Source organism: Scatophagus argus, chromosome 22 (genome assembly GCF_020382885.2).
Source record: "Scatophagus argus isolate fScaArg1 chromosome 22, fScaArg1.pri, whole genome shotgun sequence".
In the NCBI taxonomy this organism is placed as follows: Eukaryota; Metazoa; Chordata; class Actinopteri; family Scatophagidae; genus Scatophagus; species Scatophagus argus.
Genome location: NC_058514.1, coordinates 4,762,175 through 4,788,425, shown reverse-complemented (window position 1 = coordinate 4,788,425; position 26,251 = coordinate 4,762,175). Strand labels below are relative to the sequence as shown.

At 42.6% G+C, this 26,251-nt stretch overlaps 3 protein-coding genes across 6 annotated transcripts in view; all 3 read right to left on the bottom strand.

Moving 5' to 3' along the window:
- LOC124053565 (transmembrane and coiled-coil domain protein 3-like) overlaps positions 1 to 5,235 on the bottom strand; it is a 40,052-nt gene extending 34,817 nt beyond the window's left edge. The window contains exons 1-2 of one of the 4 annotated variants that reach the window (XM_046378830.1): positions 4,974 to 5,235; positions 3,773 to 3,873 (exon numbers count right to left, since the gene is read on the bottom strand). In XM_046378830.1, the coding sequence (XP_046234786.1) occupies positions 3,773 to 3,856 (84 nt within the window). In that variant the 5' untranslated portion in view covers positions 3,857 to 3,873; positions 4,974 to 5,235. Of the gene's footprint in view, positions 1 to 1,344; positions 2,070 to 3,772; positions 3,874 to 3,969; positions 4,006 to 4,473; positions 4,613 to 4,973 lie in introns of those variants that run through there. The other 3 variants (XM_046378831.1, XM_046378832.1, XM_046378834.1) reach the window with 3 other exon arrangements.
- Positions 5,236 to 5,370: 135 nt separating this feature from the next.
- On the bottom strand, positions 5,371 to 7,163 carry ndufa12 (NADH:ubiquinone oxidoreductase subunit A12). Its single transcript, XM_046378839.1, has 4 exons — positions 7,008 to 7,163; positions 6,064 to 6,149; positions 5,776 to 5,863; positions 5,371 to 5,629 (listed from the first exon to the last, which is right to left on the bottom strand). The coding sequence occupies exons 1-4, from the start codon at positions 7,133 to 7,135 to the stop codon at positions 5,449 to 5,451; spliced, it is 483 nt and encodes a 160-aa protein (XP_046234795.1). The 5' UTR covers positions 7,136 to 7,163; the 3' UTR covers positions 5,371 to 5,448.
- Positions 7,164 to 8,181: 1,018 nt separating this feature from the next.
- fgd6 (FYVE, RhoGEF and PH domain containing 6) lies at positions 8,182 to 25,938 on the bottom strand. The gene is made up of 21 exons (XM_046378714.1): positions 25,675 to 25,938; positions 21,901 to 23,992; positions 18,770 to 18,884; positions 17,275 to 17,342; positions 17,148 to 17,178; positions 14,918 to 15,069; positions 14,407 to 14,563; positions 13,977 to 14,064; positions 13,244 to 13,294; positions 13,089 to 13,147; positions 12,944 to 13,015; positions 12,400 to 12,468; positions 12,172 to 12,255; positions 11,726 to 11,805; positions 11,529 to 11,631; positions 11,298 to 11,441; positions 11,111 to 11,213; positions 10,882 to 10,976; positions 10,629 to 10,757; positions 10,398 to 10,546; positions 8,182 to 9,933 (listed from the first exon to the last, which is right to left on the bottom strand). Exons 1-21 carry the CDS (start codon positions 25,682 to 25,684, stop codon positions 9,891 to 9,893), a joined length of 3,894 nt encoding a protein of 1,297 aa, XP_046234670.1. The 5' UTR covers positions 25,685 to 25,938; the 3' UTR covers positions 8,182 to 9,890.
- Between the last annotated feature and the right edge of the window lie 313 nt (positions 25,939 to 26,251).

The following is a 26,251-nucleotide window of genomic DNA, read 5'->3' as shown; positions in this document are numbered from 1 at the left end:
CTGAGATTTGTTATGAGATAAACACACACACACAGAGCTTAGTGAGAGAGAACAGGGTGACACTAAAGCAGAGCTTCGCCATGGTCTTGAATGCTGTGCGTCTAAGACAGTGTACTGGTTACCATGGTAAACGGATGGAAGCGACCACAGTTAGCAGTTGGAGGTCATCTACATTTCTAAGGTTGCTGTACACAGTGGATTTAACAACATATCAGGGTGGAGAAGCTGTGGAAACACAGACTGAGGTGAGGGTGATTACAGCCTTGACGTAGAACTTTTCTGCACAGTTGAGATCTTGAGAAGCGTGAGAACACACTGGGGAGTGGCAATAAAGCAACGTCTCGCTGCTTCTTCCTTCTACTATTTCCTTGTTTGTGGACTGATGGAGGCTGTTGGTTAGACAGGAAGAATCCCATTATACTGGATGGGTTACATAACGTTATTTTTGTAGCATTTTATCGTGCATACACTGGCAAACTGGGGCACATTAAGCAGACACACTCACACACAAAAACACACAGTTGTCAGCAAAATAAGGGCAGCTAAAGCATAGTGACCACAGAGCACAATGGAAGCTTCTCTTTTAGCCCCGAAGTACAACAACCAGACAATCTGATGGAGCGGCTCAGATTGTGATGGACAGATAACGACAGGAGGAACACAAACATGACCTCCTGCTTGAGCGCTCAAGAGCCAGAACGGAGAAACTTCATGTTTTTTCTAAGAGCAAGAGAGAAAGAAAGAGAGAGCAAAAAGAGACCTGTAGTTTAAGAGGTGTGCATGATCTATGGACTGCTGTACACATTCCTCAGATGTTACTCAAGTAGCAAAGGCCAATCACATTCACATACTTCACACCAACAGCGAAAAAGAAAGAGACGTGGTGAAACTTGCCTGATTTAACTTTCAGCGGGTAAAAACACAACATGAATCAATAATCTCTGATTGCAAAAACACAAAATAACTCAACTGTTAACAAAATTGTATCAAAATAATGCAAGACCAGAGTTGTTCCTAAAACCTCTTATTTAATTAAAGCAAACTATTCAGAGGATGCCAAGTCTTCGACATTTCAGCGGAAAACAACTGCTGAAAGCACTTCTTTTATCTCACATATAGAGTTCCTCGTGCAACCTGTGTAAATGTCGAGTTCATGAGGGCAATAATGCACCACTGATTACGTGTGATCTTGCCACTGACTTCATTTAATCTTTTAAAGACTTTCAATCAGACGGGAGAGACGAACTGCCAAGAGAAGTTATCCCTTCATCTTTCACATCAAACAGACAAATAAATCCCAAAGCAGGAGACAGATTTAGAATCAGTAACAAATGCAAACACTACCTCTGTCACATAGATGAGCGGAGTAGCACTGTAGTTCTTCCTCATGCTTCCTCTTCCTCACAGCCTGAGGTCAAAGTGCATGGTACCGGAGCTTCAGAAAAACCCTGCACATCAGAGAGCTCTGCCTGCCTCTTTGAAGTTTAAGGACTACCCTCTGAGAGAGGAGGAGTGTGTGTGTCTGTCTATCTATTTGTGTGTGTGCATGTGTGTGTGTGTGTGTGTGCAACCCCCTTGTTGTGAAATCTTTTGCTTCCTGTGTTAGCAGCAATCAAGCTCAAACCAGCGGCTCCCTGTGCGCCTCCACACACTCAAATCCCAACCTGCACTGAGCTGCCTCGTCCTGGTGTGCGTTCCCAAGCTGTAGTGTTCTCACACACCTCAGCCCTGTTGGGAAAAGACCGCCTTAAAAGGCACGAAGAAGCCCGAGCCAGAATTTTTTTGATCCCTATCAGCCACCCTCCACTGGCCCGGGCACACTCCGCCACAGTAACAACAACAACCTCAGCTGCCAATCAGGAGGGAGCAGACAGACGATGGAAGGCTGGTGACGGACAGTGAGAGACGGGGAGGGCGGAAAAGGGAGGAAGGAGAGAGATTTAAAGCAGTGGGTGAGTGTGGGAGCATTGAGTTAGTGCAGGAATCTCCTGCCAGACTCTCTCCCCGAGGGGTGAACGCTCTCTATAGGACAGAGACTCTGACAGCACTTCTAATCTGCAGAGCCAGATAAGAGCCTGTGTGTGTGTGTGTGTGTGTGTGTGTGTGTGTGTGTGTGTGTGTGTGTGTGTGTGTGTGTGAGAGAGAGAGAGTGGGGTGGACTGCATGTACCCACTCCCTCTCACGCTCAAAGGCATTCTTCACAACTGGGAGAGGCATCAAGGTCAACATACTGTACTGAGATTAACTTCTAATACTGAGCGTTTTCTTTTCGCTCTCACAGCAAAACTTATAAAGTGTGATGTTTTGTTATGAAGTGAAATGATTGCCTGATTCATTGAAGTAATCACTTAATTGCTGCTCACTTTACACTTGGGATTTAGGAGATTTATTTATCTATATTTGGAATTGTTTAAAAAAAAAAAGCATGTGTTACATGAACATTAACTGCCAGAACTGTAACGTCTACACGTTTTTCAGCCTTAATTAACATTATTAGTCGCTCCCTGCAAGGACATGTCAAAATATCTGCCATGAAAAACAATTATTTCCTAATTAAAATCATTCATCACAAGACAAGTGAAGAATTCGTTCTGATTGTGTAGAACAAACACAGAACTGGTTTGTACCAGCAGAGATTACAAGAAAGTACTATTAAGCTGAAGTTAAGAATAGTGCACAATCTATCACAAAAACAAGGACTGAGACATTTTTATCTCACTGATGGACAGGTGAGACAACAGCACCTGGCACATAAGACTGAGCCAATATTCAAAATATCTTTTGAACCTTAACTTGACTTTTCCTCCCTCCAGTCCCAGCTTTTTCCCACTCGTGGGCAGAAAGACACACACAGGAAGTGGATCGCTGGTATTTTTGCAGCAAAAATGCTCAGGGGAGGCCTAAAAAAATTAAATACCCAAAGTACGGACTCTGACCCATTAAGCACAGCTAACATTTTGGAAAATCAGAGATAAAACGCGAAGCCTGAAAATAGTCATTAAGGATCTCACACTCAGAGAGTCAAAGCCACATAAGCGAGGAAGTCGGGCATGAATGATGCAAGAGGAGAGGACTGGGAGGGAGAGGAAAACGAAAAAGACAGTGATGTTAAAGCGAGTAGATGGAGAATCGAAGAAGAGGAGCAGGAGGAAGACAAGAGATATGACATTTGGCAGGAGGGAAGATGGAAGAGGAAAGAAGGCCAGACATGGAGTGTGTCCTCGCATCGAGACGACACTTCCTCATCCTCTTTCTGGTGCCCGGCTGGCATCACTAGCAGCTGCCACCTCAGCATACTGCTGCATCAGCAATTATAAAGGCTGAGAGAGATTATCTGCTCCATTTGCAGAGGATGAAATCAGGCAGTAGCTATCTGCTAATGCGAGATGCAGACAAATTAGAAGAGCGACTCATTGAATACAAATGTAAAATCTGGGCTGGAGAGCACATGACATGCCAGTCAGGGCTTTCTGTCATCCGTCAAAGCACTTCCAATTTATTATTCTGGGATAATTTTAAGGATCTGGATTAGATGCTGCCTCCACTATCCGAGCAAAGACTCCTCCGGTTTCTAAATAAAGACGAGAGAGGATTGTTGTTCACTGGAATGCTGACTCAAGAAGCTGCCAAAAGCCTTTTTCATTCTCTGTCACTGATCTTGCAGTGATACAGCCGGGGTGACAGGGCTGACTCAGAGACATAAACCGATAGGAACAACGCCCCCTCTTGGCCTTTAAACACTATTACAGATGCGTTGTTTGCTGACGCTTACATTGAGGTGACTTTCTTCTTTTTCTTCATCTTCCTCCAGGTTATCCCCTCGAGGGAAAAGTGATGAAACAGTGAGCCTCCTCATTTAACTGCTTCAGTTTCCTAAAAAACAAAACAAAACAGAGAGACAGTTAAAATCTCATCTACCTAAACATCATGTCAACACTACATTCATTCATTTAAAAATAAAAAACAGACCTCAGCCTCTTGAACAGTTGTGGACGAAGCATTCAGTGACAGTACTGTGAAATCTTCGATACAAACATAAGTTTGAAGAGTTTTAAGAATGTTAAACCAAACTCCATTCAAAAACGTCAGAATTTAAGAATTCGTTTCTTTATATTTTAATTTGAATCTGCAAAGTAAGCAAAGTTGTCAAACAAGTATATTTGAGGAAAAAGTAAATTTGCGTCCAAAAATGTAGTGGAAGAAAGTGGAGCAAGTAACACACAAGTACTTCAAATTGCACAAAAGTAAATGTAGTTATTGTACACATACGAGACGCAACATATTTATTTCAACATCCCGTGCTAACGGCTCTAGCTAATCGCTGATATTAGCATGTTAAAACTGAGTTCACCGTTTGTCGAGTTAGCATGCTAACATTTGCTTCGTAACATTAAACATGAAGCACAACTGAAGGGAACGACATTAGATTTATTTGATCATAAACCAAATTATTGAACAAATTAAAAATTTTACCCGATGGAGACGCTCGATGATGAGGATTATCGATAAAAGTACAATTCACCCTGATGGAGACGTCCAAAACTTCATCAATAACTGCTAGCTGTTAACGTTTACTTGGTTCTTCTATTTCATTAAGGACCAAGCGGCTTTCACTCTACATTCTAAATATGTCCTGTGGACATGTTTAATGCATTTAAAAATCTCTGTGTTGGATAAGAACTTATGTCTGTTATGACATTTTGAACTTAAAAATTCTTAAAAAGAACATCTTTATTATCTTTATTATTATACAGCCAGCTGAAAGTAATGTAATTTAAAACACCAGTCCTGGAATAAATCACACCGTCACGAAGGTTGTAATGTTCAGTTAGTGCTCTGAGTGATGCTGTTATTGAGTCAACTTTTGGTCATTATGAAGGATTTAATTATATATATACTGCACGTTTCTATATGTATGGATATAAACGGGTTGGACAAAATTATAAAAGTGGAAACAATAACCAAGCACTAACCTGTCCCAGTCCTGGCTGGAGTTTCACAGGGGATTTGGCACTGAGTCATGACAAGTGTGTATGTCCAGTCACTCTGACACAGTGTGACCACACAGTCAGCTCAGGAGGATCTCTACACACCTCAGTGTGAAATGCTGCGTGTTGCAACTTTCCCTCAGCTCAGCATAATCCCACAGTGATAAACACACAGCAGAGACGCACTGCTGTAAACTCACTATGGCACAAGCAGCATTTGCCTCCCCCAGTAGCACTGAGATGCCATTGAACGAGGTTGTACATTTATTGCTGTTCTGTAGCAGACACTCAAATGTCCAATATTGGAGCTTAAACCACAAATCAACTCTCAAGCTGCGTAAAACACTGTACGGGTTTCATGTAAGAACTGCCACTCCCATCATAAATGTTTAGAGATTTTATTCAGGACATGCTGGATACAGTGGCAGGATACCATAATTTACAGATAAGCAGTCAGAGTTCACTGAGCTCCGGCTTTGGGTGGAACCCACTCGTGGATCTTCTTGCGGGTGGTGGAGTAGGGCACGTACTGCTGCGAGCTGCCACTCACGTTGAACTGGTGGATGTCTGCCAGGAACTTCTTGGGCTCTGGCGGATGTGTGGTGGGGGGGTCGTCTGTCATGCAGTGCAGCCAGCGATGCCTGAGGAGTGAACATGAAGAAGGTAGCTGGTTTAGGTAATGGAGTCTTTCAAGCTAATTCTTTATTTTCTTTCATTTTTGGTGATTTATCTCTTCGATGACATTGAGTTTATGTGGTGTGTGTCTATAATAAATTGCAGGTCATACCATTCGGCTGGAACCATGCTGCCGTCCACCTCCCACAAGGTGTTCTTTCCATTCATCTCTGTTGTGTAGACCACCCAGCGGTGACGTCCTGAACACATTTAAGAGTTAAATAAAAAAAAAAGTTTATTACTGTGAACCACGTACAGACTCCTTTGAGTATTTGTCTCCTGATAAAACAGAGTGATAAAACAGCATCATTAGCAAAATACACCTGAAAAAAATATGTATTTGCTGCAAATGTCCCGTTAATGATTTGAAATTAAGTGCATCTGGGAAAACTTGACTCACCAAAGAAGTAGTGCCTGTTGTCTTCAAAGTATTTGTTTCCATATTTATCCACACCAACCAGGGTTCCCGTCTTCACATCATTCACCCTGACAATGAAATCATGACAGTCAGGTTGACAGCTGAGATGTAGCTCAAGTGCCTGTGACTTCAGACTAATCAGCCGCCGTGGAAAGTAAATGCATTTACTGTACTGTACAATTACAAGTACACGTTTAAGGTATTTATTTGAGTACTTTCATTTTCTGCTACTTTATACTTATACTCATGCCATTTCGGAAGGAAACACTTTACTTTTTACTCCACAACATTTAACTTTGGTTTCTGGATAATTAATGCAAAACAGAATTAATGAGTATATGATGAGTATTATATATTAAAAAAAGATGTTACTGATCCCAAGAGAAACGTTCACAAGCTGTGAAGCAGTGAATTAAGTTGTCAAAATTAGCCCCACTTTTACCTTCCACCTAAAAGTGATGAAGATTTAATAAAAACAATAATATAATGGACATTATTCGGAGATGGGCCATTATGTAGGAGTATTTATCTTTTTGGTGTAAATACATTTTTATGATGATACTTAGCCACCTTACTGAGTCCAAATGTAAATACAGGACTTTTACTCGTAACAGAGTACACTGTACTACTACACTGTAGTATTACTACTCATACTTCACTAAACACTAAGTTAAATTCTGAGATTTTTTTAATGAACTCTGGCGCAAAAACTTAACGCACCAGCAACAGAAATGTAACGAACGTTCTGCACTGTCATATAGCTGTTTCAGACGTTAAACATCTCTTAAGGTTTGTTAGAGATCCAGATCTGTTAGCTGTCAACATGCTAACTGAACAGAAAACCCGAATAACACTGTTTTATGAAGCTCTCACAGTCATTAATAGCGGACCATCATACACCCTTAAACTATACTAATTACACCGACCTGACTAATTGAAGAAGAAAACCTCGGACTCCACCATGACCTCTTAATTGTCCTAAAGCCCTTCGGACAAGGTTTGCATACTCCGCCATCTTGAGACGGAAGAATTGCCGAGGCGGACTGCTCTGCATTAAAACAGGTCCGAGTAAAAACCACCAGGCTTTTTGTTCCATATACAAACCCAAATGTAGCGCTACATGCAACTGGAGTTCTTAATCTGCCTTATATGAATAATATAACTCACACTGTCAGACTGAAGTATAATACAGTATTTAAAAATGCAATTTGTTTGTTCCATAGGCGGTCAGTTGTCTGCGTTAAATATTTCTTTACAATTAAAGGTCCGGCAGCCAAAATACTTAAGTAAAAGTACAAACATATTAGCATCAAAATATACTTAAAGTAAAAGTATACCAAAATTTAATGAAGAAGTACGCTTAGTTTAGAATGGCCCATTTCAGCACGTTTATCACATTATTTTACTGGATTAAATACGATTAAATAAAGAGAGATTAAGATTATTGATGCATTAACGTGTAGATCACTTTATTGCTACAGCTACAAAAGGTGGGGCTAATTTTAATTACTTAATGTACTGCTAGGTAGCCTAACCTTTGATTATACATCATAATTATTATGAGTTGATTTATTTATATTTTGCATTAAAAGTTTCAAAGTTTCTATACATTTTCAAATACTTCATACTTCACACTGCACGACTCGCATATCAAACACGTTATCGAGGAAGTCATATCAAAAGTGGAAAACAAAAAGGTAAATCTGTAAATCCAGCAGCTTGCTCGAGAGCCGATGACACAGACATGAACTCGTCTTTTTAATTAAAGGACAGTCTCTGTCTCTCTCCGCTGGGTGGATCTAACACGGTCCAGTGTCACAGCTCAGGGAGACGGAGGGGAAATAGAGCATAAAACCACAGTAAAATTCAGCTCTTCGGCATCATGAGTCACTCATTAAAAATGCCTTATCTCTCAAACCAGTGCTTTGATCGAGACCCAGACTACAGATGCACACGACACTTTAACTAGTTTGCCTCCCACATGCGTCTGTTTGCACTGTGCAGTTCAGTAGTGACAGCCGTTTGTGACTCTCTCCACAGCTGGCTGCTTTTCACCCTTTGAAGTAACAAAACAGGAAATGAATACAGGAGGACAGGATATATATTTTCTATGTATTTTATTCAAAACTGTTGCCTGACAGTTTAAAATCACTGCTTATGGAAAACTCTAACACTGATAGAGTAGATGTTTACAGATGGTCGCCGTTAATGCATGCTTGGTAGTTCCTGACTAGCATTTTCAAACCAGGCTGCTGCACATTCATACCCCACAAGCCCAAATCTGAAGAAACCGTATGACAACAGCAGCCAGAAGCTATGATGACAATATTAATTATTTTATTCTTTCATTAAAAAGAGACTTGGATTTCTTCAACTATGAAATCAACTCATTTACCCTAATGTGGTAGTGCAACATGTGACAACTTAACCAAGAAACAGACCTGGAAAAAACGACTGATTTTAAAGCTACAAAGCCGGAGTACCCTGGCTAGAAAGTGAGTAGTCACGCAAACTGGATGCTTAAATGTCCTTATTTAGTGAAGAATTTCCAGCAGAGCACCTATAGTTATTGCAACTTATCTCAAAACAAAAGATGTAAGGCACAATGTTATCAAAAACAAGCATCAAAATACAAAATGTTTTCTTTCTTTTGAGCATTTCCTTAGAAATGTAGTTTGTGCATATTTTCCACAGTATTTGCTCATTAAAAATCCTCCTTTTCTGTAAGCAGTTCTTTTTTAAATCTTAAAACAATAATGGTTTTGATGGAAAAATATTTCTTTAACAAACCCTGACTCCCATATTAAAATTGGCAGCCTGTGCTCTTCAAACAATAAAATCATCCTATTTTATAAATATTAGCTCTTGGCTTTGATATAAAAAAAAGGTCAATGTTGCTCTTTCATGTTCATATACACACTTTTACCCATTAACCATTTCTAATGGAGCTAAACAGGCAAACACACATTTTAACTGTATGCAAAATATCTACAATATTCATGATTCATTTCCAGTTTTCTCCAGGATGCTGTTTTTTTCAACCCATGATTTTGATGTTTTGTTAGATCTAAAAATACAGGATTTAAAATCTCTTAACCAGAGAGATCAACCTAAAGAGCAGAGCATCAACTTCCTGTTTCTTTGTAGAAGCCCGACTTTCACAGTAAAATCCCCACATTGTGACATCATTAAACTCTTGGACAAACATCTGCAACATTTTGCATCCATGACTCAGATGAAACATCTCAGCAATTTGAATATTTTATGATGAGTGCATGTGAGTGTATGTCTTTCTTTTAAATCCTGTATGTTTTTAACTCCAAAGTGTGGCCAATGTGAAAATGCTTGAACAAAGGTGGACAGTTTTGTATATTTTGTTTCACACAAATGTAAATCCTTCATCCATTTGCAGCTGAAAGTAATTCCCAGACTTCCGAGGATTTCTGAGGGATTTATAGATCCCTAAAACCGTTCTGTCTCACTTCCACACACATGCTTCTGGACTTGACCTTTGACCCACAGCTGTGACAAACCATTAACTGTGACCTCAGTCAGCACTGCTGAGCATCAGTAGCTGTTGCTGGTAGAAAATATGTTGAGAGAAACAGAATCCAGTTCTTTGAGGGAAAAGCAGTCTGGTTTTCCACATACAGTATGTGTTGCTCTGCAGTGGGTTTCTGTTTGGAAAAACAGCCCATCCAGAGTCCTTCCTGAGCTGGTGACCCTTGACCTGAGACCAATCAGGGGCCGTAAGTTGTCCATCTACTGGCTCCGGGGCTGTGATATGACTTCACTGCTGTAAAACCAGGTTACTGTTCAAGAATCATTGCCTCTTGGAAGGCTTCAATCCATCTGAACACAGAAAAAACAGAAAATTTGCTACCATTGTTACACACACAGTGAAACACTTCCATGCCTTATTTTAGTTTAACACAATTTTAAGTTGTAATCTGAGATGATTTTCATTAAGTCATTAAGTGTAGTGTTTCATTAAGCAACGCCAAGTCCACCTTCCACCTCCATAACTCTGCCTGCTTCTAACTGGATCAGTTTTAAATAGCTGCAGCGAGGTTACAAACATTTGTGTGCTCTCCTGCTGTTGTGTGAAAACTACTCACTCTGAGTGCAGCACAAAATCAGGTTACACTTAATTATTACTGACTGAATTCAGTGTGAGTTTGTTTGGCTGCGCTGTAAACACTACAGCTGCTCAATGAGTGTTTGCTGTTATCATGCTGGATGTTGCCAAATCAACCAGGACCCAAATCTAGGATCATCTAGGATCATAAGTTTAGGTATTGTCTTAATTCGGATACCTCTGTGCGGTGGGGATGTCGTCAGCCTTAAAGATGTAAAACAGCGTATTTTTGTGATACAGCTTGAACTGCAGCTTCTGAGCTGGCCCGTTCTTCTCCTCCCTCAGGAAAAACCCAAGCAAGGGCTGACTCTCCAACGCTGCAACGTCCTAAGGGGACAAAAAAATTATTCAACCAAAAGGCAGAAAAGCTACACAGACTTGAGTAAAACAACAAATCACACAGCAGTACCTCACTGGCAGCGTAGGTGTACAGGACTTTATTCTTAATGACAAACCACAGCCTCTTCCACTGCTTCTTGTTGCCTTTTGACCTGTTTAAGTAGCCGCTCATGGAGGAATTCTCTGTGTTGGCAGAAACCTGGAGAAACAGCATGAGACAAATAAGTCTCTGCACATGCTCACTACATGCAAAAGATGCCAAAAATTTATACACCAAGAAGTGCTGAGCAAATGTAGTCCACGAGCAGTTTTATGCTCCTTGCCTCTTTCAGTGCAGCAGGAATTTTCTTCTGTTTTCTAGTGAAGGAAAAAGCTCCAGATTTGATGGGAGAAATTGATGTTGAGGCACAGCGGTCACCTAAAAAGATACACATATACATATATATAATGGCTGAGGAGTGCAATCGATGCAAGGTGTAGCTTCTTGAACACGGAAGCAGAATTCATGGGCTTTCGCAACAATATCAGTAACATAAATGTTTGTTTACTCACTATTCTCCTGCAGTTTGGCAAAGCAGTGGTCACACACACGCGCCGGCTGGTTCTTCAAGTACTCCAGGTAGTACTTATTGGCAGAGCACGCCTGACACACCACCTATCAGAACACAAGTGTAACCGCGATGAGCAATTAGCTAAAGGATGTGGTGTTAGATGACTGGCGGTCATGGCGGGTACAGACCTTGCCACAGGCGCGGCAGTGATGCCTCCTCCAGGTGAGGGTGAACTCGCAGGTGCAGATCATGCACATGGTGGCCCTCAGGTCTGGGATCCAGATGGGAGCTTTTGAACCTAACGGGGCCCCGTTGTCGACAAAACCCTCCGCCTGAGTCATGAGAGACGGAGGGTTAAGGTGGAACAACTCGGGTGAATTGAATCTCATAAATCCTTAACACAGTTTTATAGTTTTTACCTCCTCCTGACTTCGACTTGATATGAAGGTTATTTTCTTCTTTGTGTAGTCGTCTATGGCCTTGGCAATGGCCTCCAGCCACTCATCTCGCTCTGTAGCCGAGCTGCAAGCACAAAATACATCAGCAAACACCGTAAAGTCAAGGTTTTACAACTCACAATGTGCAAAATGTCATGTTGTAGTCAACAAGTGCTGACCTGGCAGACAGGATGAAAGAGCGTTCAACGCTTTCGATGTTCAGCTCGTTCTGATAGGCCTCCTGGCTCGGTTTACTCACCTGGAAAACACACACACAGATTGTGTAGAACTGATAATATCTCAGCAAAGCTGAAACTGTTGCTGCCAACAGTGCATCAATAATTCACTAGAGCCCATATTTCAGTTCAGAGGAACACTAGCAGGTTTACAGGACTGGGAATCAAAAGCAGCAACAGCTTAGCTGATGTTATGACCAAAAATGTAAGACGGAATCAAATTTTGAGAATAAATAAAGAACAATATTTAACATGAGAACAAAATCTGAATAAAAAAACATACAAACAAGAAACAGACAGAAAGAAAAGGGATAACCGATGTGGTTGAGGGAAACTGTAATAATAAAAGTGAGTACATATGACAAATTCAGTGTAGGTGAATCTCTAACCTTCATCCCAGCCAGAGAGAGGACGCTGTTGAGTTTATACTGGCCAGACTGGACTGGTGTGGTGTACATGAGTGCATCATTGAACTGAATAAACACAGAAACAACACAAAGGTAAAACACAGACAGATGTATGGAGGATCATAAATTAAGTCCATTTGGACAAGAAAAAATGTAAAAACAACACACAAGTTGGATTCAGTCAGAAACAGTTTTCTATCTGGTGCTCACCAGGAAGAACATCCGTGGTTGCATGACTTTCCTGGACAGCTTCATTAGAGTGCCCTCCTTCAGAAACACCTGCAGACACGGTCATATATGATCTGAATGGGCAGCAATTAAATACTCCTACAGTGGCTAAACGATAACCTTAAATGACTCTAAGGGAGTTTGAGAGACACGAAACAGAAGCATAGAGAAGGATGATGGTGGGAGTAAATTCGTTATGCCAGACAATGAATTAGGGTGAACATGCAGCTTTATAATGACTCGGTAAAACCATGAAATGAGCAAATGAGCTCCAGCTGGGACGTCTTTGTATTTTAGATGTGTGAGAAATGGATTACTGTGCAGAAAAAAATGTAAATAGGTATAGAAAATGGATGGATGTTTCAGCGTCTCCTTGTAGGCAAAAAGCTATTAAGTAACTCTGGAATTTGGCAGTCTTCTGAGATAACTTACACCTGTGTGAAAATTCTGCCTCCACGACAAAACTAAACGGGATGCGAAGTTTGGTTTTGGTGAGATTTCACTGAAAGCCACCCCTGAGACTTACCCTGCCCGGCTGAACGATCTCATGGTGACCATTGAGGCTGTACTGAATGTGCATCAGCTTCTGAAAGTTATCCTGAAAACATCAGAGAGGTGAGGCGAGGCTGAAGCAGACGAAGCATAAAGCTCTTTATGGAATAAGTTCTTACCCCTTGTTTCATAATATCATTAGCGTGGTTGGCCACTTCTTTCACTATGCTGAGGGCAGCTGCAGGGATGGCAAAGATAAAGCATTAGTGTTTCTCTCTCTCTCTACATATTCAGCCCAAATGATTGTCCTGGTGTGTATTGTCCTTCATCTGACCTTGCGTATCTTTATAATCCTCAGAATCTTCTGGGAGATTCTTCAGATAATCTGGAAAAGAGGTTTGAATTTGAGAAAAAAAAGACGGATTAAAAAAAAAAAAACAGCAACCAAAGATAAAGAGGGACGGACATTTGCAAGAGCCTAGAGGGATTTTTTTAGTCCAACTGTTTGACTGTTGCAAGACAAACATTCACAGGTTATACATATAGATAAAATGGGAGCTCCACACATAGCCATGTACATTCACATAATGAATATACATGAGAAGAAATATCAATATTTATTCTAGCTCTTGGGATCAGGAGGAGACAATTTTAACATACTTCTGGATACTCCTGGATAAATCATTAGTACAGAACTGTATCATATGATGTGTTTCCTGTTAACTATGAGCGTCAAATTAATATAGTGGAGCAAGAACATGAAGTGGAGGAGAATTATTTTCAGTGTGCAGACAGTCTCTCTCTGTCTTTTCCCTTGAAAGTGTTTTGAATAATGTAAATCGGCTCTGCAATATTTATCCGTCATATCAGACAGGTTGCTGTTACTCTGATTGTCCACTGGGTGTCAGTATGGCACCAAAACCTGAATGCAGCCAGAGGAAACGGACCTGACTTCAGTCCAAGCCTGATTCACGTGCTGTCAATAAAAGAGCAGCATGATTCAATAAACCCTTGACCTTCAGTGTGTGAGCTTTGTAGAAGAGACCAGAGTGTCAGGGAGTTCGTACCTGTGAGCAGCAGCTGGTACTGAGGGATCCTCTGCACCGGTTTCAGCAGGTAGTGTTTCAGAGCCAGGCTGGCACATCTCGGACTCATCTGAGGGAAAACAAACCGCAATCATCTTTAAATGTCTACGAAGTGATGAGTTGTTGGGCAGAAAATAAAAAATAAATATTATTTTAAAAAAAAAAGTTAAACTGTAAAAGTAGAAAAGAAAGAAGAAGAAGAAGATGATGATGAAAAGACTTAAATTTTTGGCAATGAATTACTACTCTGGAAAAAGACAAAACATTTTATAGTGAAACTAACTGAACAATAATAATAACTGAAATTCCAACATTCACTGTAAGAAAACAGATAAAGCTCAATAAAACACACACACGCACACACACATGCACAGTGTAAAATCAAACACACACAACCCCCTTCCAGCTTCACCTCAAACTCTCTGACGACAGCGGCGAACGCGGTGTTTTTCCTGCACTGCTCGTCCAACAGGGCTACATTGTTGTCAAACTGGCGGATGTAGGTGGAGTACATCTTCAGGTAAGGACCCTTCTGGACAAAGATGTCCGACAGCCTCTGGTGATCGCTCCTGTGAGAAGGCCGACATAAACAGTTCCCTTCGCTCAGTGAATAGCATCATGTGTGCAACTCGTGGCACAATTCAAACGGCTTTGAAAATTATTTGTCTCTTGCCGCGTTAACTCCCACACACAGTGTTTGTGAAACAAGGTCCTGTGGTGGTCCATCAGAAGTAGAGGGCCTCCGCCTCTCTAGAGTAACATCCAACCAGGAGAATTATGGGAACTGCAGTCCCAAACCTCACATCATGATTGTCTACCAAACAGAATTAAGACTAAATCCTCTAAATATTGTATTTGATACTACTGCTTAAATCAAAAAAAGAAAAGATTTATGTGTGTTGTGTGTGTGTGTGTGTGTTTACCAGTGTGCCACTCTCTCCTCCAGCTCCCTCAGCAGGTCTCTGTTGAGCTGGTAGAGTTGTGGCAGGTAATACAGGATCTGACTGAGGATCCGCTCATCCACCACTGGCTTCCCATTCTGACGGGTTGCCTTGGCAACAGCATCCCGAAAGTCCTGAAGAGACACAATCAGAGGGTGGGTGTTCATTATAATTTCTCACACACACACACACACAGAGCTGTACAGGGTGGGGCAACACATGACAACATACTGTGCTGCAGCTTAACAGGAACAGCTGGTTATCACCTCATAAACTGACCCCTGCTCCGCACCTCTGCACATATTTTACAACACACACACACACAGAGCTGAGTCAGCATTCTTGACTTCGTTCAGCGTGCCAACACACACATCCACCTGGAAGGAAGCAGGGAGGCCACGCAGGATCCCAATGTCCTGACGAACATGTGCCCACACACACACCCGTGACTTCTGTTAGTGTATTAATATTTTCTTAAAATGTAGTCTAATGCATTACTAGGAGAGCCTCAATACACTGATTTACAGTCAAACTCGTTTTTGAAATCTAATCACGAAACCCTTACGACTTATTTTTATTATCACACACTATTATCATGGCTTCGAAAACTACCACCTGTGCACTCAGAAGATATTTATTTTGTCTCAGTTAAACCTTAACCACAAAGGTCTGACAAACAAGGAAAAATAAAAAAAAACTGCTCACTTTCAGTCTGACAAACCACCAACTTAATATTCACATCAAGACTAACTTTGGTCACTAACTTCAAAAAAGGGACAAAAAAATGTAAACACTTCGGCTGGGTGACACAAGCATGCGCACACACACACGCAGTAACCAGCCCACGCTCAGCACACATGCAACACACACACACAGAGGATTATCTCAGGTATGTGTGTGTCTGGAGGTCGTCTCTCTGGCCTGAGGAAGCAGCTGCTGCACGGCCGCGCCGTCAGCACAGAAGGAAGAATGCGATCTGACCTCTTTTCTTGGACAGAGCCCCCTCCCCTCCCCGTCTGCCACAGGACGATCATTTCTACTAATCTGCCAAAGCCCCGTCTGACGCTGCCAGACAGGTGGAACCTCCACCCTCGGTGCGGGTCGTCTGAACCCTCTCACCTGGGATTCCCCTCGGGGCTGACCGACCGCAGAGCCTGGCCTTGACATATGCATAAACAAAGGCAGAGTTCTGAACTCGAGTCATCTTCAGCAGCAGTGCACGGACACAGAGCTGGGCAATGCGCCCTTCATTTACAAACAGAGACGACAGAAGTCAGAAGACCAGCCTGATCTTGCTCATGTCAACAACCAGACGTCATCTGGTCACATGGCTCCTGTTAGTCTTAAACACAGAAGTGCTCAACACGATGGGTGAGAACGCAGCCTTTTCGCATCTTTCTTTGGAACAGAATCAGCAGAGCATATCAAGCAGACTCGTGGTCGTCAGTGAGTGCACATCATAGTTAAGAAAAATCTGAATAAGTTTGTGAATGTCTTGTCACTTGCTATTATCAAGGTGAGGACATAAAAGTATTGTGATTAAGATTTTCAGGGATGTACTAGCTTCTAATCATGGCAGCAGATTAATAAAGGGATGGCGAAAGAACTTTGTCAAACTGTATGTAGAAATTGATTTTTGTCTTAAGAACATCATTTGAACTACTACTGCTGGAAGGCATTTCCCTTTATTTGTGCATCTATAAGATGTAACCTAATACATTTATGCTGAGGAACGACCCTGTTCCCGTTCAAGTACTTTGTCGTCATGTTCAACTCAACTGGGAAAACAAACTCGTTGGCATTTGAACTACACAGAGCCAAACCTAACGTTCACTGAAGACACGTTAATAATGTCTCTTTTTAACTGCCTCTCTTTCTCCTTGCACAGAAACACACGTACTCTTGACTTGTCTGACAGCTTTCCCCCCGTAATGGGACTCATCAAAGCACTGCCTTCCCACTTTGTGGCCACACGTTCACCTGCCCAGGAAACCAAAAACCCTCCAACGCAGCAGCTTTTAAAGCGTGCACTGGAGCCAAGACCTCATTAATTCGAGCCCATCCCGAGGAAAAAGCTTTGATCACCATTCAAAACAATCAGAGCGTCTGCGCGGGTAACAAAACGCTGGGCACTCATGTTCCCTCGTCTGCAGAGGGAACTCATGAAAACTGTTCCTTTACTTGATGCAACTCTGGGATAAATAAGACTTACTATGTGAAGAAGTTTCAGGACATCCACAAACCTGAAGAAAGAGCAGAAACACATCAGTCACAAGCATAAAATACTGCACATTTGGGATTTGTTTTTACACCTACAGCAGCGACCTAAAGGTACTCACACTTTCTCTGAGCTCATTATCTCCTGGGCGATGTGCACCACCTTCTTCCTCTTCATCTCATCCTCTTGCTGAAAGAGGAGACACACAAACTGTTAAGCACTGCTACAGAAACGCTGCGAGCGACCGACTTCACCAAACCTGATCACTCACAGGCTCGCTGCAGATCACCATGATCACTGGATCCTTTTTCACTCTGTAAAACCATGGAGGATCGAGTTCACAGCCCTCCAAACAGCAGCTCCGACCTTTCCCTTCTCCCTCTCTCCCTCCCTCCCTCCCTCTGTGTCTCCCTGATGGTGTGTGCTGTTGAATGGTAATGGGGGCGGTCTCTCAGTGACTTAATTTGGACGGTGGCCTTGGCCCCCAACTCGACCGAAATGTCCTACTGGCCAGATCGGAGCCTGCATTTGCGATACCCCGGAGCTTTGAGTGGCATCAGACACAGGCGCTGACAGTATCATGGAGAGGGTCACACAGGACGAAGTAAGAAAGGAAGAAAAAACTCTTTCAGTCATTGAGAGAGCTATTCCTGAAGCTGCCACCATTCTGTGTTTGCTCACCCACCCCCCGCTTCAGCACACACACACACACACACCCTCTTCTGGAAAACTGTGACAGCCAACGAACACACTTGGCAGCAGACGTGTGCACAATCTCCAGTGGCTGTGTTGACGTTTTAGCCACCGGCGGTGATATGAAACATCCTGCCTATTTTATACGCTGGCATCAAGTAAAATATTTCTCCAGCTGACCAGAGATAAGACTGAGATAACCATCCTCGCAGCACGGAACGGAAGGCAGACACCTTAACATCCTGTCTCTCATAACTAAGAGTCAAGGCAGAAATCCTGGTGTCATCTTGGACTCAGATTTAAACTTCAACACTCACATCAAATCACCCATTTAGTCTGATTACTGCCAGCTAACAAATATTGCAAAAATCTCAATCTGTTTTTCACAATTTTCTGTCATAGTAAAAATAATCAATTGTTGCACTGATTTTTTTTAAATACAAAAAATAAATAAGTTTAAAATTGTGTTTATTTTATTTTGTATTTATTAATATTTAAGTCTTTAGGTTTGGAGCTGCTATGAAGAAAAAAAAAGAACCTAAAAAACTAAACTCCACTGGTAGAAACCAGAAGCGTGTCCATATGGAAACAAAATAAATTTTTACTGTTCTGCTGTCGTCATCATGTACAGCCAAACATTTCTATTTTTATACACACCTAACTGGTTTATGACTTTACAGTCTTAGTATTATGTATTATGACAGAATCGGCCTTGCAGTTTAGATAGATAGATATACTTTATTGATCCCAGGCAGGGAAATTACAGTGCAGCAGCAGCCTTACACACAATAAGCTATACAAAATATGTTAAAAACAGAAACATACAAAGCAATATAAAAAAGTGTATATACAACAAATAAACAGTGTAATGTTGTAATGTGCAAGATAAAGTAGAATGTAATGTTAGAGGGTTTACTGATTACCTGTCGGTCCGCCTCGTCCAGGTGCTCCTTGCTGGAGGTGGAGCTGTTGTCCTCTTCGTCGGAGCTGTGGATCTCCTCCTCCTCCTCAGAGTGGACGTCCTGCCTCAGCCAGCCGCTGCTCGCCAAAACACAAACGCCACACATTTGACACAACAAACTCGGGCAGGGTGAGACATTCACAGACAGATCAGGAGCTGATAATAATGATCATAAAGTGAACACACACACTGATTACACTCTGACTAACATCTGCAGGAACAATTTCAGCATCTTCATTTTGGAGGTTTAAAGAAAATAAAACAATGCTTGAGCATAATTTTAAAATCCATGGTGTTGGATCAAACTGCTCAGTGAAAGACTTTACTATGGAAATGCACATAATGCAATAAATAAATTAACCAGTGGACAGAAAAATAACCCGCAACTAGTTTGATAGTCAATCGATTCGTTATATGTAGTTATTTTTCAAGAAAAAATAGTGAATGTACGCATTGAAGTGCGTCTGAACCATAATACCGCGTTTCGCTGCATTGTACTTGTATATGTGTAATGACAATAAAGTTGAATTTAATCTAATCTAATGCATTGACTTACTCTTGTTAAAACTGCATTTGAACTGTGATGCTTTGACTTACTGTTGGACACAATGAGGTATCTTTGAACAGCTAAAGAAGAAAAGAGACCGAGTTACAGACTTTACACCGTCAGTGACTATGAGCCTCTAATATTTCCAACAACTTTATGATATTAGGTCAAACGTTTTCTTAAAGGAAGAACAAGAACGTTCCTGTTTCGGTTACGTCCGCTTCAATAGTCTCGCTTGCCAACAGAGCTGGTGTGTGGCGAGCATCTTCTTCACTTTATTAGTGTAATTTTGGATGCCATTTCCATATGATGAGACATAATCTATATTCTTATTAATACTGTGATGATGATTCCAGCCGTACTGCCTTACCGTCCCGGTCATTATTATTATTATGTTTTGGGCAGATCTACAGCCACAGTACATTTATGCCAAAGAGATTAAAATCTGTGTAGGTGCTGCTTCATCAGCATTGCTGCAGGAAGCATGACAACACTTTGGCTTGGCTCTTCCCACTAAAAGGCTGCCAGATCAGTGCAAGCAGCAACATGTGTCTGTGTGTCCCCGGTGTTTTGATCTCGCTCTCGTCGTCTGTTAAGCAGATTTAAACTGTCTGATCGCAAAGATGGATAAACTGAGACTTCAAAAAACAGGAGAAACTGATGTGTCTCGGCTTTGCCCCTTCGGCCCAGTCCTGCTGCTTCACTGTCCTTGGGTGATGGCTCAGGATAAACATCACATAGAAAGACTGGAGGGGGGGAGGGCTCCCAAAATTCTCACATTTCCTTTCTCTCTCATCAGTGATATCCCACTCTCTCCACTTCCTTACTTATCTTACATGTCTCCTGATAATCTCTTTTACCTAAATCTCAATACTCGCTCACTCTTCCTGAACTTCTTTCTGCATAGTGGAGCATTCCAACACACTGGGTCAGGCACAGAGCGCCACTTGTTTACAGCCTGAGGCTTCTTACATAAACTGAACAGGCTCAGATGCCTGGGAAGCACTACAGATTCACTCGCTCGCTCTTTCTCCTCTCGCACACAAACGCCCCGGGAGCCACTCCGCATACCAGACAGAATTAAGGAGCAGGGCACATCTTAATTGTTTTAGCGGCCGATTTCACACCAGTGTGCTTCATCGCCGCCTAACGTGGCCTCGACTTGAGCATTTCAAATCCCACAGAGGAGAAATGGACGACTATCACAGCAGTCTGGACCTACTATCAAGACCAGACTTGAGGGGCAGTCCGACCATTGACGTTTATCCTTCAAAAACAAGTGTTAAGTCAATTCTGACAACTGATGAACTGTTTGGGTCATCTACTAGGACTAGTACACAAGCACACAAGTCTAAGCACAGAGCCAGCGTCAAATATAACTTATTTTTTACTGCTCAAGTAGCCAATATCCATGACCAGCAACTGGCTTGTGTGCTTCAAGCACAAAACATTAAACTTTGCCAGAGAGTGGATCCCACAAAGAATTACTCACAGTTAAACTCAGTTCTGATGAGTATTTTAGCTTTTAATGTTTTGGTTCACACCTGTCTGATAAACTCACCGTATGACACCACAAGAGGTCCTGTGGTAACGCATTTCTTTATTTGATTTAATTAATTTTTAATTTTATTTGATTAATGATTTAATAAGATGTTGTAGTTTATGTACACACTTTGTGTTCAAAGTCCTTTGAAGCGTGACACTTTTATCTTCAGTTTGAATATTTTATGTTACCCTTAAATATTTCACCAAGCTTGCTTTCATGTACTGCCCTCTGCAAACTGCTGCTTTTCCAGAGGTGTGACTCAAAAAGATGATTTAGTTGTTCATTTTCTGAGAACAAACTTAAGATGTTCTCACAGAAACGCCAAGGAGAAAAACGGACTGATGAGGTTAAGAAGAGGCTAAGCACAGCGCGAGGGCGGACAGCCTGAGGAGGAGGAGGAGGCCGGCGGTTGCTGGAGGTTTATTTTCCCTGTTCTAGAGAGCTGTGTGGCGTTTCTGCGATTCTCAGACATTTCCTGTCCTGGCCACTGAAAATAACCCACAGGAAAACAGGCTGACCTGCTGCACATCAATGCTCTATTCAAATTCGGTGCCACTGACTCTGAGCCGCACTTTGGCTCTCTTTGTAAACACAAACCACTAATGTCACCTGTGCAACCTGTCACACACATCAGTTCCCACACTGAAGCCACGGCTCAGCTGAGATTGCAGGAGCTAAGTGTGGTAAACAGGACCTGGACCTCAAAGTACCTACATCCACTCTCAGGCTATTTTTCCCCTCACACACACACACACACACAAACACAAGCGGCCTTTGTTCATAGAATAGAAATGTCTCTTTTCTTGAACTTAACTGGGAGGTTTCATGGACAATTGCGGTTAAACTGTTTGAGATTATTCTGACCATAAATCTTTTAATACAACACCTGCTAGCTACCGTCCTGTCATCTTTCTACTACAATCTCTCCAAATCAGATGACAACGGACAAATCAATCAATAATAAAAAGATTCAGACTTTCTAATACATGAAATACGGTACCTCTCGTACTCATGGTCCTGGTATCTGTGATAGGGATCCTGCACCTCATAGATGTCTGAATCGGCTGCGTCGGAGTCGTGCGGCCAACCCAACCTCGCGCTATGGAACGGCAGGTTCATGTACTCTGGGATCTCCTCATACAGAGGAACGTTCTCATACTCCACCGATTCCTCTCCACCATCTCCACAAATATCAACCTCCCCTATGCAGCTCTGAGGCCGCTCCAGGCTTTTCTCCCCCCGGTTTGTTTCCACGCTGGTACAGTCCAGAGACTGGCCTCCCTTTGCCAGCAGCTTTGGCAGCATCTTGACAGACAGCCTGAGCTCCAGCAGCTTCCGGAAGGAGAGGCTCCTCTTTTGAGAGTCGGCCCGGGTTGCCAGGTCAGCTGCAGAGAAAGACTGTGCCCTCTGTTTGCCCCCCAAAGCTGGAGCTCGGCTCTTTGGCGGCACGCTGCTCCTGGTGGGCATCTGTCGGCTGAAGAAGGTGACGCAGGGTCGGGTGAAGCGCCAGGCTGTTTTCTCCTGAGGGGGCGCAGGCAGCGCCCTCATGGGGGTGTTAGCATGTGGAGGTGCAGGAGGGCAGATGGAGGGTGGAGGGGCTGCTGGCATGCTGTGTCTCTGAGGTTTTCTGGGTGGTGCCCTCGGTGATTGCTGATCCTCGTTGGAAAAGGCTTTTCTGGTGTTAGCCAGGGGAGGATGACAGCCTAGTTTGATCTGTTTGGGGAGGCTGTGAGTGATCGGGTAGCGGGCGAAGTCGCCGTACCCGTCCTCTTCATCCTCCTCCACCCGGTGCTCCTCACCCTCTTTCTTATGGCTCACTGAGTCAGGTTGTGACAGCAGGACTAAGGAGTGGGAGGTGTTTCTGTTAAGAGAAGGGGGGACGTGGACTGATCTGTGGAGGCGAGGTGAGAGGGAGGTCTGGCGAGGAGGAGGGACGGGCACGTTGGTCTCATCATCTCCCAAACCTGAGTCTTGTTGGGGTAAAGGGTCGTCACATGTGTCGCGCTTGAGCTCTTCGCACTCTGAACCGAGAGACAGACCGGCTAGACTCAGTCTACCCTCAGCCTCTCGCATCTCAATCCCCTGTTTTTGTTCGTCCGCCACTTGATCCTGGGCACTGCCCTCCACACCATCCTGCCTCACCAGGGCTGGCTTTTTAAGTTTACGAGGATGCGGGACCGGGAGAGGCTTACTTGGCGCAGCAGGAACCTGGAGCTCAGGGTGTAACCTGGTGGGAGATGCTTTGCAGACTGGCTCACTGTGTTCTTCCTGAACAGATTCTGCAGACGTCTCATGAGGAGGGATGCCTGAAGAGACAATGATGCTGCCTGCAACATCACAGGCTGAATGAGAGTCTGATAAATTTGTTATTTGAGTGTTATGTACATCCGCTTTTGAAACATCAGGCTCAGCAGCAGCCCTTTCCTGATGCTTTATAGTCTGTGTGGCTCTCCCCTTCGGCTCCTCAGTCTTCTGTGTCTCTTTGTTTACCAACACTTTATCAAGGTGTCTCTGTCTTTGAGGTTTATCCCTGGGCTTTTTGCTTATCCCCCCACCTTCAACCTTCTCCACAGCTACTCCCTCCTCCTGGTATTCTGCTCTCTCCTGTGCCCTCGTCCCTGTGAATCCCTCTGAAGAAATCCCATTCTGCAACCGATCTTGGAGCAAATTGCTCGCAATCTCACTTGCGTTTCCGTTTTCCAGATGCTGGCACTGGGAAGAATCCTCGAGCTCACAGGAGCAGGTGGGAATGATGTAATCCGAATCACGCTTGTTATTCTCTGATAAAATCCCGTTTTTGGAGTTGAGAAGTGAGAGGCTGTGACCTAAAACCTCCTCCTGTTCCTGAGACAAGACGAGGGGTTCACTGGGTTTGGGTGGCGGGGGGGAAACGGGAGGAGAGGAGGCTGTGGATTTGGGAATGCATGGTTTGGGCGCAACAGCCGGTTTTGTCCTCTTGAGAGTAGCAGGGGAAGGCTGGGAGGCAACTGAGGACTGAGAGAAAAGACCTGGTTTGGGGGCGATGGGCGGGGGAGAGGGTTTGGTGGTAGCAGGGAGTTTAGGTTTGGGAGCTAATGGAGGCTTCTTCACACCTGCATGTAAAGAAGAAGGAGAAGATTTCAAGAAATTGTCAAAAATCATTTGCTCACGCACCCTCTCTAATGAATCATGCAACAGCATGCTTCGCCCACCCCTCCCTAAATATAAGCATAGACAGCTGCAAGCTGCGGTTAAACCTGGGGTCAAAAGGTCACTCTCAGGGTCAGAGGGGAAGAACTGAGGTAGGAGTGATGTCCCAAGTAAAATCAGGCATCAAAATTAGGATCTTTAACATAATGATGAAATCCCTGTACCACATGTTTAACACATAAAGAAATGATCTACTAAATGAGTAGTGAATGTCATACGTCTCCTTTGTAGCAGCAAGTACAAAGTAAAAGTGGATTATTCGATTCAAATTCTCAATTGAATTCGTACACTCTTTCCTGTTCTTGAGAGAGCTTGTCTAAATTAAATTCTATAAATTACACTGACAGCAGCCAATATTATCCATATATTGTAATGAGTATAATTCTGATGTGTCCTCCTCTCTAATGAGACACTTACTGGGATTAACCTGGTTAAATAAAGTTTACATTTTTTTTTTTAAAAAAAAAGCCTTTACTCTAATAAAAAGTCGTGAATTGAGATTGTAGGCCATATTTTCCGCTCTACTGGCTGAAACTCTTGGCTGGCCGACACCACGAGAAGTGGAGTCATCGAGCGGATGTTTCCGAAAAGGCCAGCGATCAAAAACATGCTGCTCTGCCACTGCCGAGAGAGCGTCGCCAGACTCGGTTAAAAAATCACTCAGTATAAAGTCACAGGGTTTACAAACAAAAATACCTACGCGGCGGGTTTGTAATTAACTATTCCCACTAGTCACTTGGAGTCCCTTTCAATTCGGCATACACCCTCGATTGTAAAAGTGAAACTGGGCAAGTGGTTCACCCGAATTTATGTCAAGATTTACCCTGGATAGCAGTGATGAGCAGAGACAGCTAATCTGAAACTGTTCATCAGACTGTTATGTGGTCGTTTATCTATGAACCGAATTTGCCAGTACACGCTAACGATGCCTCGGTTGTTAATAAACTATGTCCTCGGAGATATGCGCTTACTAATAAACCGAATGAACTTTAAACTGTCGTGTTTTTGAGCGGATTTTGGCCTTACGTTTTTCCTGTAATAAGGAACACCGGGTTATCTGGACTGAAACCGCTCGTCGTGGAAAAAGCAATCATAAAAACGACATAGCGCAAGTCCAGTTTGGTGGGAATTCACCGAGGGGACAACTCATTTTCAGACAATTGTTAAGCGTTTAAGGTGAGATGTTAAAAGTGCAGCTTAGTATCGACTCCTACTTGTTGCACCAACAGCAGGACAGATGTTTTAAGACAAAGGATTTAACCCCCTCCAGCTGCAACAGTAGTTGTTTATCAAATGGAAAGGACATTTATGATTAGAGTTAGTATGGTGTTTTAGAAAGCACTAAAATTGAACCCTTTTCTCTTCTGTATATTTTTGAAAGCTGTGATTAAGAAAAACTGTAATTAACTGTGGCTTGGTAAAAATAGAGTGGATGCTACCGTCCGTTATAAGCTTCAAATAAAACAGTTTTTACAATTTCTGCTAATAAACTCAAAAACATCTGTATTTTATTACAGCTAACCACAACAGGCGTTTGCACAGCGGAGTATTTGCTAAGTTAAGTTAGCTCCCCCACGAAACAAACCTGTGCTCATGACTCCCGACTTGATCCTTTCTCCATGAGTAAATAGACTTTCAATGGAATTGCGAGAAAATTTTCGTTTTTCCCTCCTTCGACACCATTGTCAGTTTGAAAACCAGTTCAGGGAGAAAACGTGCAGATCCATCGCTGTTGTTCCTTATCACGGCAGTGAATTAGCGAATAAAGTTTTTACGCCTGTTACTTTTTCCATTTTTCCCGAAGTTTTCAGCCACGGTGCTCTTCCCAACGGTGTCGGATTAGACACAACAAAACAACACATTTCCGTTTAGGGATTCAAAAATAAAATGAATGTTGAAGAAGATCTGGTACACTTGCAATATGAAGTAAAATACAAAAGCGAGCATACGACTGTGTTCAATTGAGTATTATTTTAAGTACATTAAAATGTAATTACTGCTTTTTTAAAGAACGTTTTTGCTCACATCACCTTGTTTAAAACGTGTAGTTTTTATTTTGAAGGTAATTTCCGGTAATGCAGTGGATATTTTCCGCTACCTTTACATTGTATTTCCTTGCTTAGCTTTCCAGACCGTTGGGGCACTGACTCGTATGACCACTT